Source organism: Carex rostrata, chromosome 2 (assembly GCF_964058835.1).
Source record: "Carex rostrata chromosome 2, lpCarRost1.2, whole genome shotgun sequence".
In the NCBI taxonomy this organism is placed as follows: Eukaryota; Viridiplantae; Streptophyta; class Magnoliopsida; order Poales; family Cyperaceae; genus Carex; species Carex rostrata.
In genome coordinates this window covers 14,638,895-14,654,773 of record NC_135919.1, presented here as the reverse complement: position 1 = coordinate 14,654,773, position 15,879 = coordinate 14,638,895, and the positions used below count along the sequence as shown (strand labels likewise).

The window sequence follows — 15,879 nt, the reverse complement described above, 5'->3', positions numbered from 1 at the left end:
GACTGCACTTGCATCGACCACTCATCAGTCTTCGGTACTGACACGAATTTTTACAAATCGAAGTACATAAAATAAACAAAATATATATTGAACATATTTAATTTCTACCACTATATACTAGATGACATGTGGCGTTTTCATAGATGAGGTTTCGGCCCGATTGAGGAAAAGAACTGCGACAAATAGTTTCAGTAAAATTACTGTAATTATGACGCGTGATTATTGTAGGTCAATTTAAACGTTAGATTTCTGGATTATTAATTCATTTAATTGTAACTGAAGAAAGTTATAATTTTTATTTTTTGCATTTGCAACCCTCAAGTTCTGTATTCCACATTTTATTTTTGAATATTGCTTCTGGTCGTCACTGTCATAGCATCATTTTTTTTAAAATTATAATTAAACAAAAAGTTCAAATGAAAGGAGTATTACTCGAGTGAGTTTTACAAAATACAGCTCCATCAAACTATTGATTTAATAGAAGCAAAAAATAGTTTTTATCTACTGAACTGTTAATTTGGTAGATCAAAAAATTCACTTTTTTGGACAGCCTAATTTTGTGGATAAAATTATCTTTTGCCTCCACCGAATCAACAGTTTAGTAAAGTTGTTTTTTTGTTAAAAACACTCAAGCGGTGCTTATTTCACCTTTTTGGGCAGCCTAATTTTGTGGATAAAATTATCTTTTGCCTCCACCGAATCAACAGTTTAATAAAGTTAGTTTTTTTGTTAAAAACACCATCATATTCTTCTTTTGTTCTTATTTTCCCATAAATTGTTTATTGTATTATCTGAAAGTCTCATTGCTTCATGTTCCAATTATACCCCAATGTTTTTATTTTCAATATCAAAGTTCAAAAATATGATCCAAACCTCTCAACATGATATCCACGTTAAAATATGATTGGAGACGAAATTTATATTTTTTGAAATTTGTTTACTATTTTTTTAAAATAGGTACAAAATCATTGTTTTTCAAAAAATCAGGACCATATAAAAACAATGATTTTGTACCTATATTAAAAAAATAGTAAAATTTGGTCTCCAATTATATTTTAACGTGAATATCATGTTGAGCAGTTCGAATCGTCTGTTTGAATTTTAAAATTAAAGATAAAAATATTGGAGTACAATTGGAGAATGAAGCAATAAAGTATTTAAGTCCTCCTCTACTAATATATACGAGTCAAGTAAATTTGACACTTAAAAATTAAATCAACTACAAATCTTCAAATAAATTCTACATTGAAGAAGATAACATTTTTTAAGAAATACAAATGTGTTTCATTGTTAAGTTATTTATAGCAAATTTTGAATATACAAGCCCTCAAAGGTGGTAGTTTGTAACTACTATTGTCAGCTGAGAATCTAGTATGTTTTAAGGGCTGATTAGTAAAAGTTTCCAAAAGGCTAAAATGAAAAATCATGAGCTTCTAGTTTACTAGAACCAAGATAATAAAATAACAAAATAAAATAAGGGGAGCAAGTAAAAGAAAACAAAACAGAGTCCCAGGTCTGTCTCTCTCCTCTCCCTTTCTCCTCTTCTCTCTTCCCCCCTCCTCAAACCCTAGCGCAGAACCAAGCTGATCAATCTTCGAAGAGCTGGCACACTTTTGATAGGTGAGGATCTGGCTCAATTTGATAACTTCTCGATTTTTCGTTGGTTAATTTGCTATTTTCATCTCTAGATCTATCTTTTGAATATAATTTTTACTATTCCTTAAAAGGCTATTACCGAATTGGTATTTTCCTTGAATGGCAGCACAATCGGTACAATTGAGTGGTTAAGTCTAAATAGATTATTTATAATATCACGGTTGTTGTTTTAAGAGGAATTTCTCACAATTGTTTCTCCATTTGGTTTACTATCCGAATTTGTATGTACTTTTTGGGAACGAAAGAGAAAGAGTACATTTAGTTGCATACGTTTCCTTAGAAAATATAAGAGGGATGACAATGTAATTGCTTCTTTTGTTCTGACAGATTTCAGTCCAGAGAATCTAAAGTAGATTGATTTGAGATGGGGCTTTGAGTTCGATCTCCCCTTTTTACCCCTCTAATCATTAATTTAGAGCCGCCAATGGCTTCAGTTAGCATGGCACCTACAACCAGCGTGAAAAATCCTGGAGGAAGTAGCATTGCCATTGACAGGCTGCCTGAAGAAATGAATGAGATGAAAATCAGAGATGAAAAAGTGATCTCTCTTTCCCCTCCCTCCCTCCCTCCATCTCTAGCTTCAGATGATGGAATATGACTAATGTAATTTTTCTCTAGGATATGGAGGCCACAGTTGTAGATGGAAATAGCACTGAAACTGGCCACATAATTGTCACCACTATAGGTGGTAGAGGCGGCCAGCCCAAACAGGTATATTTGTTTTTTTGGTGCCTCACTTCGTAGTTACAACCAAACTTAACTGGTTTAATACACAAGTACTGCAGTAGTGCTTTGTCTTCATTTATTTGGTTTGGCTGGTTCTTACCATATAGTACTGCAACTAACTAAACAGTTACATACGCATTAACCATCCATCCCCCCTCCCCTCCCTACCCAAATAAACAAGAACATATGCACAAGGAAACATAGTATCGAATTTGTAAATTGGGAATAATTCGGTGAGGTCTAAATTTCGCGAGACAGATATGATGCGGGTATAATTTGGGACAAGGTTTTTTTTTTCATTCAAAAATTATACAAAAGTACTGATACTTTTGGTAAGCAGACAAAAAGAACTTGTATACTCTGCAAATAATACAGGTATAAATCATGTATTATCCGTAAAAAATTATGAAGAATTCGTCAATCATTTGTAAAATTCATAAAACCTGTCAATTCATCTATTCGTTCAAGAAACTGCTGAAAACATATAATACATGAATTATTTGGGAATTAATCACAAACCTTGTTACTATGCAAGTAAACATTCTTTGCTGCGCCTTTTGGAAGCTCTCCTTGCTTGTTTGGGGCCATTGATCAGCTTGTACCAGTACAGGATCAGTTTTACTTGTTTTTTTGCTTTGGCTGGTCCTTCACGTGAAGGAAATCTCAATCAATTTTGTTTCTTTGATAACCTTATTGCGGTTCAACACCAGCTAATCAAACTCAATCATGCACACAAGTGCACTCTTCACACCAGCAGTGAAGGAAAAATGGACCAAAACCAATATATTTGACATGCTGCTAAATTGACCTGTCAGGTGTTTTACTGACCATCATGTCCCAGAATCTGATCTGACTGACATGAGGACCACATAATTATGCATAGATGTGCATCTGAATTTTTGCTTGTTCTGGAATTGTACATAAATATCTTGAAAATCTTATCTTCTGATTTTTTTTAATTTTGATAATAGACAATAAGCTATATGGCTGAGCGGGTTATTGGGCATGGATCATTTGGAATAGTATTCCAGGTTAGTTGTTCTTTTTTTTTCTTGAATTTGCTGCATTATGGTACTTGGCAGAATTAATTCTCCGATTTTCTATTTTAGTTTTGTTGTTTTTGTGTTGGTACATGGTACCTCATTCACATTGCCGTTTCATCTCATCTAATGGCACAAAAGTTTGCTAGACTTGGAAACATATAATGCAGCCAACAGTAATTGTATTAATGGTACGGTCACCACATTTGTTTACTGTTTTTTATTTGAAAAAAAAGTAATCACTATGATGGAGTGCATTTTCTTCCAGTCGATTATGTTACTGGTACAGTAGTGTTCTTCATGTTTTTTTTTGGATTTACTTTTACTGTGTCTCAGCGGTGGAGCAACAATTTGACAATGAACTGATCGAAGCATGAAAAGTATAAATAGTATATGTCTGTCTTTGTATGTGTTCTCATGCAGACATGTATCTAGAAAAGAGAATCATGATTAATGTGGTTCCTAAATCCTGTACTGTCACCTTTGTGAAATCAACCCTGAACCATTTTCCTTTCCAATTAGGCGAGGTGCCTTGAGACGGGAGAAACAGTGGCAATTAAAAAGGTGCTTCAAGACAAGCGATACAAGAACAGGGAGCTGCAAATAATGCGACTCCTTGATCATCCTAATGTGGTGACACTGAAACACTGCTTCTTCTCAACAACTGAGAAAGAGGATCTGTACCTAAATTTGGTACTAGAGTATGTTCCAGAGACTGTTTACCGTGTGATCAAGCATTACAACAAGATGGGCCAGCGCATGCCATTGATCTATGTGAAATTGTACATGTATCAGGTAGGTTAGCAAGCTATTTTGGCATGTATAAAATATTGTCACATATTTTTTATTATCATACAAAAGAGCAAACTTGTCTTAATTGACTGTCAGTTATGTTATACTATTGAGTCTGAATTATATATCAGATCTAAGTCTAAGTGTAGATGCATGAGGACCGATAGTACCAAATTAAGCCTGAACTTAGCTGCTATATGCATTGGGGCCTCAATTTCAATCCAAAGCTCATCAGTTTTAAGTCCAGTTGTGCAATTAACACACTACTGAAACTCAATTTGTATAATTCTTTTTAATTAATAATTATTTAGCATTTGATTTTGCAAGTGTAATATTAAAACTGAATGTTTTTGCACCATCCATGGTTGCTGTTTTTCAATGAAATTTAAGTTTTGAACATGCATATTCTTTTATATAGAAATTGAAGTACCTTATCTGTTTGTTGCATTGCTATAGCTCCTTTTGTCAAGTAATTAAAAGTGTTTTTTCTACTGAAAATGTCAGAAAATTTTAAAATATAACGAGCATTTTATGTTATGTTGATTATGTTGGTTTGGTAACCAGATTTGTAGAGCTTTGGCTTATATCCACAACTGCATCGGTGTGTGCCATAGAGACATCAAGCCTCAGAATCTTCTGGTAAAGTTTTTCGAGCTATTTCTGTATATGACACTATTTTCCTATTTTAAATGTTCATTCTAGATAAGACATGACCATAAAATGGATCTTTCGTCATTCTTTAGTAAAGAAAAAAGGAATGCAAGTTTCACACAATATCATTGATAAGTTCATGTGTGGATGATTGTTTTAATGTATTTTCTTTCTGTTAAATTAGGTAAATCCACACACACATCAGCTGAAACTAATTGACTTTGGAAGTGCAAAGGTTTTGGTATGTATTACTAAATCATGCCTTGTTTGTTTTTTAGTCTTCCTTTCCTATTTCAAATTCTTCTTACTAATTAATATCCTTGGTTAATTAGGTGAAAGGAGAACCAAACATCTCTTACATATGCTCGAGGTACTACAGAGCACCTGAGCTCATCTTTGGTGCGACCGAATATACAACCGCCATTGATATATGGTCAGCTGGCTGTGTTCTTGCTGAGCTTTTACTAGGCCAGGTATATCTTGCACTAAAACTCTCAAAATGTAAAGTGTTAATGAATCAGCTGTAAATGCTGTAGCAGCTAATTACTTGTAACCTAAGTCACTGCTGGCAAGGCCTGTACTGGCATGTGCTACAAACTGTGGAAATCCTTGACTTAAACACGGGGTTGGATCTTAGTGGAGGGAAAAGAGGGCTAAGCCCTCCCTATTAATTGAAAATATGTAATTTTGTCTGTTGATTTTCATAATTGTTAAATGCATCAATACTTTTCAGCCACCTTGTAAAATGAAATTACACTATATTAGATTTTTCAGTCCCCCCCAATCTCAATTTTTCTAGTTTTGATCCTGCATAAAGATGAAAATAATTATTGCTCACCAAAAGTTTTGTAAACAAAAGTTAGTTTAGTTTAATTTGGTCTTATCATTCAATTTCTTTTTACAGCCATTATTTCCTGGGGAGAGTGGTGTTGATCAGCTTGTTGAGATCATTAAGGTAATTTCCTTCTAATCCAGTTCTCAATCAAGTACTCATTCGCTTGTGTTTATACTTTCTTTTATAATAGACAATGGGACTGAATTATGCAGATCCTTGGTACACCAACTAGAGAGGAAATAAAGTGCATGAACCCTAATTACACAGAGTTCAAGTTCCCGCAAATCAAAGCCCATCCCTGGCATAAGGTACTCAAACAATCCTATCTTGATCTACCGTTATCTTGGATCCTCTTTACTGGTCATGACTTGCAACATTTGAAATATTGTATCTTTTTGCTGAGATCCAATTAAAAAACCTTATTTAAAAGCTAAGACAAAACAGAGGAGAAAGTTCAATGGTCTATTTAACAGCATGACAAAACAAAGGAGTTCAATGCTCTAAACAAAAATCAAAGCCATGGATGGAGCTAAGATTGTTTTTCTGTTTTTACCCTCTTTTTTTTTAAGGTTTTCCACAAGAGAATGCCGCCTGAGGCAGTGGATCTTGTCTCTAGGCTTCTTCAGTACTCACCCAACCTACGCTGCAGTGCTGTAAGTGTTATTAATTAGAATGGCAGGTTGATAAAATTTATTTTTCGTAGCTTACTCAGTAATTCCCATGTCATTTCATTTGTTCTTTACCAGTTAGATGCATTAATCCACCCATTCTTCGACGAGCTTAGGGACCCGAATACACGTCTTCCTAGTGGCCGCTTCCTGCCTCCACTTTTCAACTTCAAGCCACATGGTATGTACATAATTTCACAATATGGTCAAGGATATATGAAAAAATGAGTTATGAATTATTTTTTATTATTCATTTGGAAAATTAGAGGAGCAAGAGTTCTAGATTATTTTCAAATGGTGAATTGTTATCATTCTTTAATATCTATGCAAGTACAAACACTGACAGATTTGAATTATTCTTTTTGGTTTGTCCTTTTAATCATGATGAACAGAGTTGAAGAATGTGCCGATGGATATTGTGGCGAAGCTGGTACCAGAGCATGCGAGGAAGCAATGCCCCTTTCTAGGGCTTTAAGGACCCATCTACTATCAATTGTGTAATATTAGGATGTAGCCTTTGTGTACCTTGTGTAGCGATGTATTTGTATGTAGGGTTTTTACTAGGAGGATATTTTCTCATGGATTTGTTGATCTCTGTATGAACAACCCCCTTGAACCAAACTACGGCTTCTATATTGTTGTCTACTATGTATTTTTGTGCTTTGTATGTGGATGATGAAAAGTTGAACGCACAAAACTCCTAGAACTGTTTTTTCATTTAAATTACTATCGTACGATATAGAGTTAACTTTTCTCACTTCTCATCCATCTTATTGCTAGTGCAACTGCCATGTGTGGATGGCAGCCATTTTAGCATCTTATTTTGAATTTTCTATTGTTGTAGTACACATGTAGGATAGTTATTGTAAGTTGTACTGTTCTACTGAGTTCATGACTCATTAATTTTTTTTTTCTTGGTCTACGCAGGTTAATGCAGGAATGCTCTGGAGCAAACGTTGACGAATTCTTGGTGTACACACTTATAACATTTGTTACATCTTACAATATGATTTTTCAAAGTTCAAACAGTCAAATCTAAACCGTTCAACATAATCTCTATATTAAAATGTATTTGGAAATCAAATTTTACATTTTTTTAAAACTATTTATTAAATATTTTACAAAATTACTATTTTTAGATAATGAATTTTGTACCCATCTTTAAAAAAAATTAAAAAAAATATAAAATTTGATCTCCAAGCACATTTTAATAGAGCGATCATGAAACATAATACTTACAGAGGTTTGTAAATGTGGCAAGTCTCTATAACATCTAAAACGCGCATGACGAACAGGTCAATTCAAATTATTCAAAACTAATGATGTATCAATTCAGAAGAGATCAAATCATCATGGCATCATCTAAATTTAATAATGTAACTAGTATAGCAAATCACGCTTCAAAGTGTATAACTCGATTCACCGATGGCACTTGAGCGAATTTACGGGATTATAAAAATGATCTCTCTGTTTATAAGACTGGTTCTATCTTTACAAATTACAGTTATCAAATTTTGACATTTTAATAAGCTACATTCTAGACGCTGCTTATAGATTTATAACTCATAAGATACATATAAATATCTGTGCATTTGCCTTGTATTTAATATTGTAACGTGGCGAATGAAGATTCCCATTCTACGTGCAATCCACATGGATAGTGACTAAACTAAGTTTAACATGAAAACTACCTTTTTGCACGTTCCCTAATTTATTGATTCTGGCTACGCCTTGTGTTACGACCATTATCTCAAATTCTCAATAAAATTACTAGGTGCATTGAAGATTACACAATGAATACATTGCGTGAAGAATACATGTGATCAGTCAAAGGTACATCATATCAGGGATAGTATATAGTACCAGAAAAGGGCCGAATAAAATGGTTTGTTGAGAGGCGGTGACAGCACGAGAGAAAAGAAGGGTAGTTTAGTGAGTTGCGTCACATGTGCGGTGCAATTTTGTGAACCACAATCTATTCCCTTTATAACCGAAATATGCAAAAAAACGGATCGGAAATTCACCATTGACTAGCTATTTTTCTTTGATTGTTGCTGCCTTTTAACGGGAAAAAAGAGAGGATTTCGGAATGTATACGAATGTATAAGAATTCAGCTTTTAAATAAAAATAAAAGGATTTGTCTAAACATCTATTAGGGTCTCTGTAAAATAGTATTAAAATAATTAAGCGGTTAATTGATTATACCTTCAATAATAAAATTGTCACATCAGCGAACTAAATAATAAACAAAAATTAAATATATTCGGTCAATTTCTTCTTAGATGGTTGTGTTATAGAGTGTGATTAATCGAATATACTACAATTGACTAATTGAAAAGGATGATGTAAAATTAATAAAAAATTAAATATGCGAAATATAGTATAGTGTAAAATTAAAATAATTAAGTGGTTAACTGATACATTCAATAATAAAATTGTTACATCAGCGAATTAAATAATAAACAAAAAAAGTAAATATATTCGGGCAAAATTTCTTCTTAGATGGTCATGTCAAATTAAGTATGTACGAGGCCTGTTGCTGAATTTTCTAAAGACATACTCGAATCGATTAAATCACAAGCCAACAAAAAATAGAATGGGTTGCATAGTGCTACCATTAACAACGGATGGCTCCAGTTTTATAGAATGGAGAGTATCGTCATATGAGGAACAGCAGCGCTGGCTTTGTGTCATTTAATAGCACCTCCTAAAATCGTAAATCAGTCAACCCCTTCTACAAATTCTCTCTCGCGATCGAGATCGAGATCTGATCTAATCTAGTACTTCTCTTCAGGTAATTACTGATATCCCGTTGTAAATTTTGGATATTTGTTGAGCTAGCTTTGGAACAATTTAGCCAATATTCGGTAATTTGTCTCCGGTATGCTCAGATACGCAATTTATCCCTTTTTGCGGGGCTGTGCTTTGGTTTCTTTGTTTTGTATCAACAATTGAGATTGGGATTGTTCAATTGATCTTCGTAGAGTAATTCTTTTCAATTAGGCCTCTGGGCCAATTTGAGATATTAGAAGCGGTCAATCAATTTAAGCTATGTTTTCTAGTCTTCCTTTCATAATGGATACTCACAGATCAGAGCAATTAGCTATAAGGAGGAAGAAATCTTGTTCCTGTTTATACAAATATATTTTTTTGACATAAAAAAATGCAGTAATTTCCATCCCTGTTCCCAAATGTGATACACTAGAAACAGCTTGTCTCTGCATCTTTTTGTGTGGAATTTCCATTTTGTAATGAACCTAGGGCTCATATTCAATTAAATTTACTAGCCAAAATCCTTTTTTGTGATTTCTGATTATTTTGAGTGCCTTTATGCAAACAGGTGCAAATATGGGGCTGTCTTTCACAAAGCTATTTAGTCGGCTTTTTGCTAAGAAGGAGATGAGAATTCTGATGGTGGGTCTCGATGCAGCTGGTAAGACCACCATTTTGTACAAGCTCAAGCTTGGAGAGATCGTCACCACCATACCAACCATTGGTACGCGTTACTTTACTTTTGTCTCTTCTTCTTTGGTATTAGTTAAGCTACTTGCGGTGCAATTGGTAAATATCTAGGTATCCATATTTGTGGTGAAAGAAGATCCTGAGGTTGGTTAGTAGCAGGAACTAAAGTCTCGGTTTAAGATGTACCAATACTTCAGAACCGACAGTCTTGCTGTACCACTGATTTCTTTGTTTTGTTCTGAATTTTTTTACAAAAAAGGAAATGAAACAGATGGTGAATCTTGGTTTGGAGCCCATGTTTATTATTGATTTTCAATGGTTTGGTAACTTGACTCTGTCTTCCATTTTATGTTTTTGCAACAAAATTAGGCTTTAATGTGGAGACAGTAGAGTACAAGAACATCAGCTTCACAGTGTGGGATGTCGGGGGTCAGGACAAGGTATTAATTTACTTTTTTACAGTTAATTTGTTTCTTTGTCGAGTTTTAATGAAAGATTTGTCCTCCTATGTGTTCTTGATTTTGCATATTTTCTGATTGGCACTATATAATGCAAAATTGAACAGATCCGGCCATTGTGGAGGCACTATTTCCAGAACACCCAAGGTCTCATCTTTGTGGTTGATAGCAATGATCGCGATCGTGTTGTTGAAGCTAGAGATGAGCTCCATCGCATGCTCAATGAGGTATATGGCAAAAACCATTTACACCTATTATGACACAAAACAATATGTTGAAATGTTGAAATGTTTTGTTAGATTTACACCTATTTAACTAGAAGATGAGTTTTAATTCCAGAAATATGTTTATAGATGCATTTCAAATTATACTTCCCTAACATTTATTTGGAAGATGAGTTTTTTTGGCCCTTTCATTGGCGTCTGGATACCATACAATTACAACCAGACGTGCTATTACTGTTATTGGCCTTTTCATGGCTTTTAATTTGGTTTTATAGAAATCCTTTCTTTTAGCATTTCACTTGTATATGTATTTATACATGTGTGGTTGCTTCTAGGATGAGCTGAGAGATGCAGTGCTGTTGGTGTTTGCAAACAAACAAGATCTCCCCAATGCAATGAACGCTGCTGAGATCACTGACAAGCTCGGCCTTCACTCCCTCCGTCAGCGCCATTGGTACCCTCTCTCTCTCTCTCTCTAGAATTTGTTTTTGCAAGCCTTTCTGTGGCCAGAACTTGACTTCTCAAGGCTTATATATTGACCAAAAAGCACATAATGACCTCGTTGTTTTATATACTGGGCAACACAGCTATCTTTAATTGCCACAGGTTACTGCTGACTTAATCTGACTGGTAAAGAATCTCCTGTGATGTAATTCTTACTTGGACTTTAATTGATATGTTATGTTACTGACAGGTACATCCAGAGCACATGTGCCACCACTGGAGAGGGTTTGTATGAAGGCCTTGACTGGCTATCCAACAATATTGCAAGCAAGGTTAGTGTGTATCAGTGTATTTTGGTGTTTTGTGTGAATTTTGTTATAGTTGGGAGAATTAAAATCCTTTTGTTTTCCTTAAATGCAGGCTTGAATGGATTAGAGCTGCCTGGAGTCCAGAGAAGGGTCTTTTTTTTTTTTTTTGCCTTTTTCTTTTTTGGAGTTTTACCTAAACATGATTTATTACCTCTAGAAGTATATTGTTCAAGTTGATTTTGTTAAACTATTACCGTGACATATCTGCTGTAACTCAGACTGAGATTCTTGTTATTTGTTTAATCTGGGATGCTATTACATATCTGCTTGCGGGTTGCATATGATTTTTATATTTTTGTCATACTATGCTCTCAATCTCTCTATCTCCTGTCACACGGAAAATCCGTTCGTTGATTTTTAAGGTTGTTTTTTTTTGGTGAGATTTGCACGACATATTTTTTTATGGGGAACTAATCTGATCTATGCTCGAATTTTCCCGCACAGAGATGATACAACTTCCTCTCTCTCCAGTCTCTGTTTCTCTCTCTCCTCTCTCTGATATATCATAGGGAAGGAAATAAACAAAAACAGTGATTTTTAGAAGACCGGTTTAACTATGCTAGATTTCGTATATACGTACTGCAAATCAGATAGTGCAGAAAATCGCAACCAATGAAATCAACAAAAAAGGAGGTTTACAACACAATTTCGGGTACATAATTTGAGTACTGAAACTAGAGGCGAGGTAAGAAACAACAATGGGGTTAACTGACCTCTATTATTTTTAATTTTTTTGTATATAATTTAGAATAAAAAGTCATGTTATAGTAAAATTGATTCTCATTCTCTACACAAAAAATTTATATAATTAATTTTGAGTGAGTCTATGGTACTATGCATATCACGGGTTGTTACTGTGCTACGGCCCTATATTCGAGTTTTCAAATCTTAACAGTCGATCCGAACCGTTCATCTTGTTCTCCATATTAATATGTGTTTGGAGACCAAATTTTACATTTTTTGAAAAAATTTTACTATTTTTTTAGATATTTAGAAAATCACTTGATTTGAAAATTCTGGACCATCCAAAAACAGTGATTTTCAATAAATCTAAAAAAATAGTAAAAAAATTTCAAAAAATGTAAAATTTGGTCTCTAAACACATATTAATATGGAGAACAAGATGAACGGTTCGGATCGACTGTTAGGATTTGAAAACTCAAATATAGAGCCGTAGCACAGTAACAAATCGTAATATGCATAGTACCATAGACTCACTCTTTAATTTTTATATAATTTTTATTCTCATAGTTCTAAAGTCTGACTCATCTCTGAACAAAACAAAGCATTTTCCACAGCAAGAAATCATGTCTTGTCATACTTAAAAGACTAAAGTTACACTCGAAATATATTGTGAAATATTAGTACATCAATGTGATGAGATTAACGCCAACGGTACCAGTCACATTACAGAACATGTTATAGCAAGAAAAAAATAAAATTCTAACTCGTTCTACTTGGAAAGACACTAAAAAACATATGGCCAAAGAGGCCATTATGAGTAGTTGATTCTTTTTTTCTTTTTCTTTTTTGGTTTGGATCCATTAATAACATATTAAGTTGAACAATTATGAGGACAATAAGAATAATTTATAAATTTAATATCCGATGCATAGGAATGCGCGGTCTATATTATATGCATACCAGACAATAAATAACAAAATTTGATGAATTATTTTACCGTTTATCATAAGAATTAAAATTTGTAACGGCATGTTGCATTAAACTTTAACATGTCTACAGTTTTTATTTTTCAATTTTTTTATTTGATTTGACAAAGAGTGATTAAGATTGCCAATTAAAGAGTTGTTAATGATACCAAAATTCTCTTTTTAACATTTTGTGTTTAGTTCATGGATCATGTGTGTGCTTAGGCAAGATTCCAGTACAAATAATAAACAAAAATAAGGGAATTATAAAGTAAAATATAAGACAGATACGAACCTATTCTATCCTGAAGGAGCTAACTGGAAATAACATGTTTCTGTATTTGAATTTTTGTCTATACCAATAAACACTCATAGAGTCAATAGTTCGAATCTAGAAAGTTCCACGTGAAAATGCACAAAAGAGAAAACAATAACTCACTAAAAACATTAGACAATAGTAACAAAACACTGTTCGACGAAAAGTATAAAGAGTGAAACCTCGTAAATATCCAACCTCTAGTAACAACAATAAAAACCAATACCAAGAGTTGAAACAAAAAAGCTACCAACAATCGTGGGCACATATAACGCCAACTATGTTGTTGACATCATATATTATCTTATTAGTAATTACTAATTAATAAATAAAAAGGCAATCCAAACTTTATACTGAAACAGTTTCGGCCTTTTGGGTTTCGCCCCTATCTTCTTTCATGAAACACTAGGCATGATCTGGGCTAGAGAGGAAAAAATGTGCCGTCTTGTGCTGTGCCGTGACTAAGTGAACAGTGACCCGTGTCGTATCGTGCCGTGTCATGACCAAAATGTCAAGGGGTGGTCACAGCACACGAGTCACGCCGTGACTATTCACGTGCCGTGTCCAAACGTAACTAGTCACGTTTAACTATTTTTTTATAATTTAAGTTAGTTTCTTTAAGATTCACCATTTGATTAAGACCTAACGGTTCTAATTACACGTGACTCGTGTGATTATGTGTCGTGCTGTGACTGAATCTTTCGCATGTCGTGCCTGACTAAAATGTCAAGGAATGGTCACGGCACGCGACACGCGAGTCACAGCACAGAACAGTAACACGTGCCGTGCCATTCCGTGACAGAGCCGGCTCTGCCATGCCATTTTTTTCCACACTAATCTGGGCTGTGTCAACGCGATCCTTGTATTTGATGGTAAAATTTAAAAGAGAATCAAGCAGTGAATCAGAAAGCAGGTGGGGTACGAGCCCAAGCTCAATCTATTTGGTGTGTTTTGCGTTGTAGTAGTGTTCCTCGGCTTCCACTCTAGTGGCTTCCGAAATAAAGTATAGTGTAAAATTAAAATTATTAAGTGGTTAACTGATACATTCAATAACAAAATTGTTGGATCAGAGAATTAAATAATAAACAAAAAAATAAATATATTCGGGGAAACAAATTAAGACAACAGTGGTCTTTGCATTTTCTGAGTTGGGGTTTTTTTATTATCCATCTTTATCTCTGTTTTGTGGACTGTTTGGCCGAACCAAAATTTGTAATTCTTTTTTAGTATCAATATATCTGTTGACGAATTGTCACTGCTAATTATAAAATATATATATATATATATATATATATATATATATATTCGAGGAATTTCTTCTTAGATGGTCATATCAATGGGTCATAGTGTGATTAATCGAAGACAAAAAATATAATATGCGAAAAAATAGTATAGTGTAAACTGAATTTTTAAAGACATACTCGAATCGATTAAATCACAAGCCAACAAGAATTGCACCGATATTTTTATTAATATCCAAAAAAATAAATTAATTTTAAATTCTATCCATCTATTCGCTGGAATACGAAAAGTGTCAAAACCGGTATTTTTTTCACTGGTTTCAAGCCAACTTTCCGACAATAAAATAGTCGGTTTTAAGCCTTCAAAAACCGGTGATAATTTTGCCGGCTTCTATAACCGATGAAAAATTTATAGGTTCCTTAATATTTTTGTTATTAAGCTATTCATTCTTTTTGACAGCTGTTTGGTATCTTTTTTTATCATTCATATTTAAAGTGGTGTTACTAAGGAGTTAGGCTGGGGTGCTATGGATAGCATAGTAGCCTCTATGCTACGGCTCAATATTCGAGTTTTCAAAATTCAAACGGTCAATCCGAACCGTTCATCTTATTCTCCATATTAATATCTGCTTGGAGACCAAATTTTACATTTTTCTGAATTTGTTTACTATTTATTAAGTATTTTACAAAATTGTTGATTCAACGGTGGCTGCACAAAACAGTAAAACCGTTGGATTAACGATTTTCAAAGTGGCTTAATAAATAGTAAAAAAATTCAGAAAATTATAAAATTTGGTCTCCAAGCAGATATTAATATGGAGAATAAGATGAACGGTTCGGATCGACCGTTTGGATTTTGAAAACTCGAATATTGAGCCGTAGCATAGAGGTCACTATGCTATCCATAGCACCCCAGCCTAACTCGTTACTAAGCAGCCAATCAAAAACACCATATACGTGTCTGTTGAATTTCTCTTTCTAAATTAACTGTAACCACGTGTCCAATTTAAAGTAAAATGCAAAACACAAAATCATTGCTATGAGATAATCAACTAAAGTAAAATACAAACCGGTGATTTTATGACTGATTTTGGAGCAAAAACAGATAGTTTTATCACCGGACCTAGGTAACTGGTGATTTTATCACCGGTTTTGGAAGGGAAAAACCGGTTAAATTATCGCTGGAAAGTTGGCTTGAAACCGGTGAAAAATACCGAATTGGACACTTTTCGAATTTCAGCGAATAAATGGGTAGAATTTGAAATTAATTTTTTTTTATATTAATAAAAATTTCGGCGGGTTGCATAGTGCTACCATTAACAACGGATGGCTCCAGTTCTATAGAATG

At 33.9% G+C, this 15,879-nt stretch overlaps 2 protein-coding genes across 2 annotated transcripts; both read left to right on the top strand.

The window, feature by feature from the left end:
- Nucleotides 1-1,440: 1,440 nt before the first annotated feature.
- Nucleotides 1,441-7,065, top strand: LOC144544499 (shaggy-related protein kinase alpha). The gene is made up of 13 exons (XM_078293022.1): nucleotides 1,441-1,620; nucleotides 1,984-2,194; nucleotides 2,275-2,367; nucleotides 3,354-3,413; nucleotides 3,945-4,217; nucleotides 4,779-4,853; nucleotides 5,050-5,106; nucleotides 5,198-5,338; nucleotides 5,770-5,820; nucleotides 5,913-6,008; nucleotides 6,270-6,353; nucleotides 6,447-6,549; nucleotides 6,761-7,065. Exons 2-13 carry the CDS (start codon nucleotides 2,081-2,083, stop codon nucleotides 6,841-6,843), a joined length of 1,230 nt encoding a protein of 409 aa, XP_078149148.1. The 5' UTR covers nucleotides 1,441-1,620; nucleotides 1,984-2,080; the 3' UTR covers nucleotides 6,844-7,065.
- Nucleotides 7,066-9,026: 1,961 nt separating this feature from the next.
- LOC144544535 (ADP-ribosylation factor) lies at nucleotides 9,027-11,585 on the top strand. The gene is made up of 7 exons (XM_078293063.1): nucleotides 9,027-9,163; nucleotides 9,710-9,865; nucleotides 10,201-10,271; nucleotides 10,397-10,516; nucleotides 10,849-10,967; nucleotides 11,208-11,289; nucleotides 11,378-11,585. The coding sequence occupies exons 2-7, from the start codon at nucleotides 9,718-9,720 to the stop codon at nucleotides 11,381-11,383; spliced, it is 546 nt and encodes a 181-aa protein (XP_078149189.1). The 5' UTR covers nucleotides 9,027-9,163; nucleotides 9,710-9,717; the 3' UTR covers nucleotides 11,384-11,585.
- Nucleotides 11,586-15,879: the final 4,294 nt, after the last annotated feature.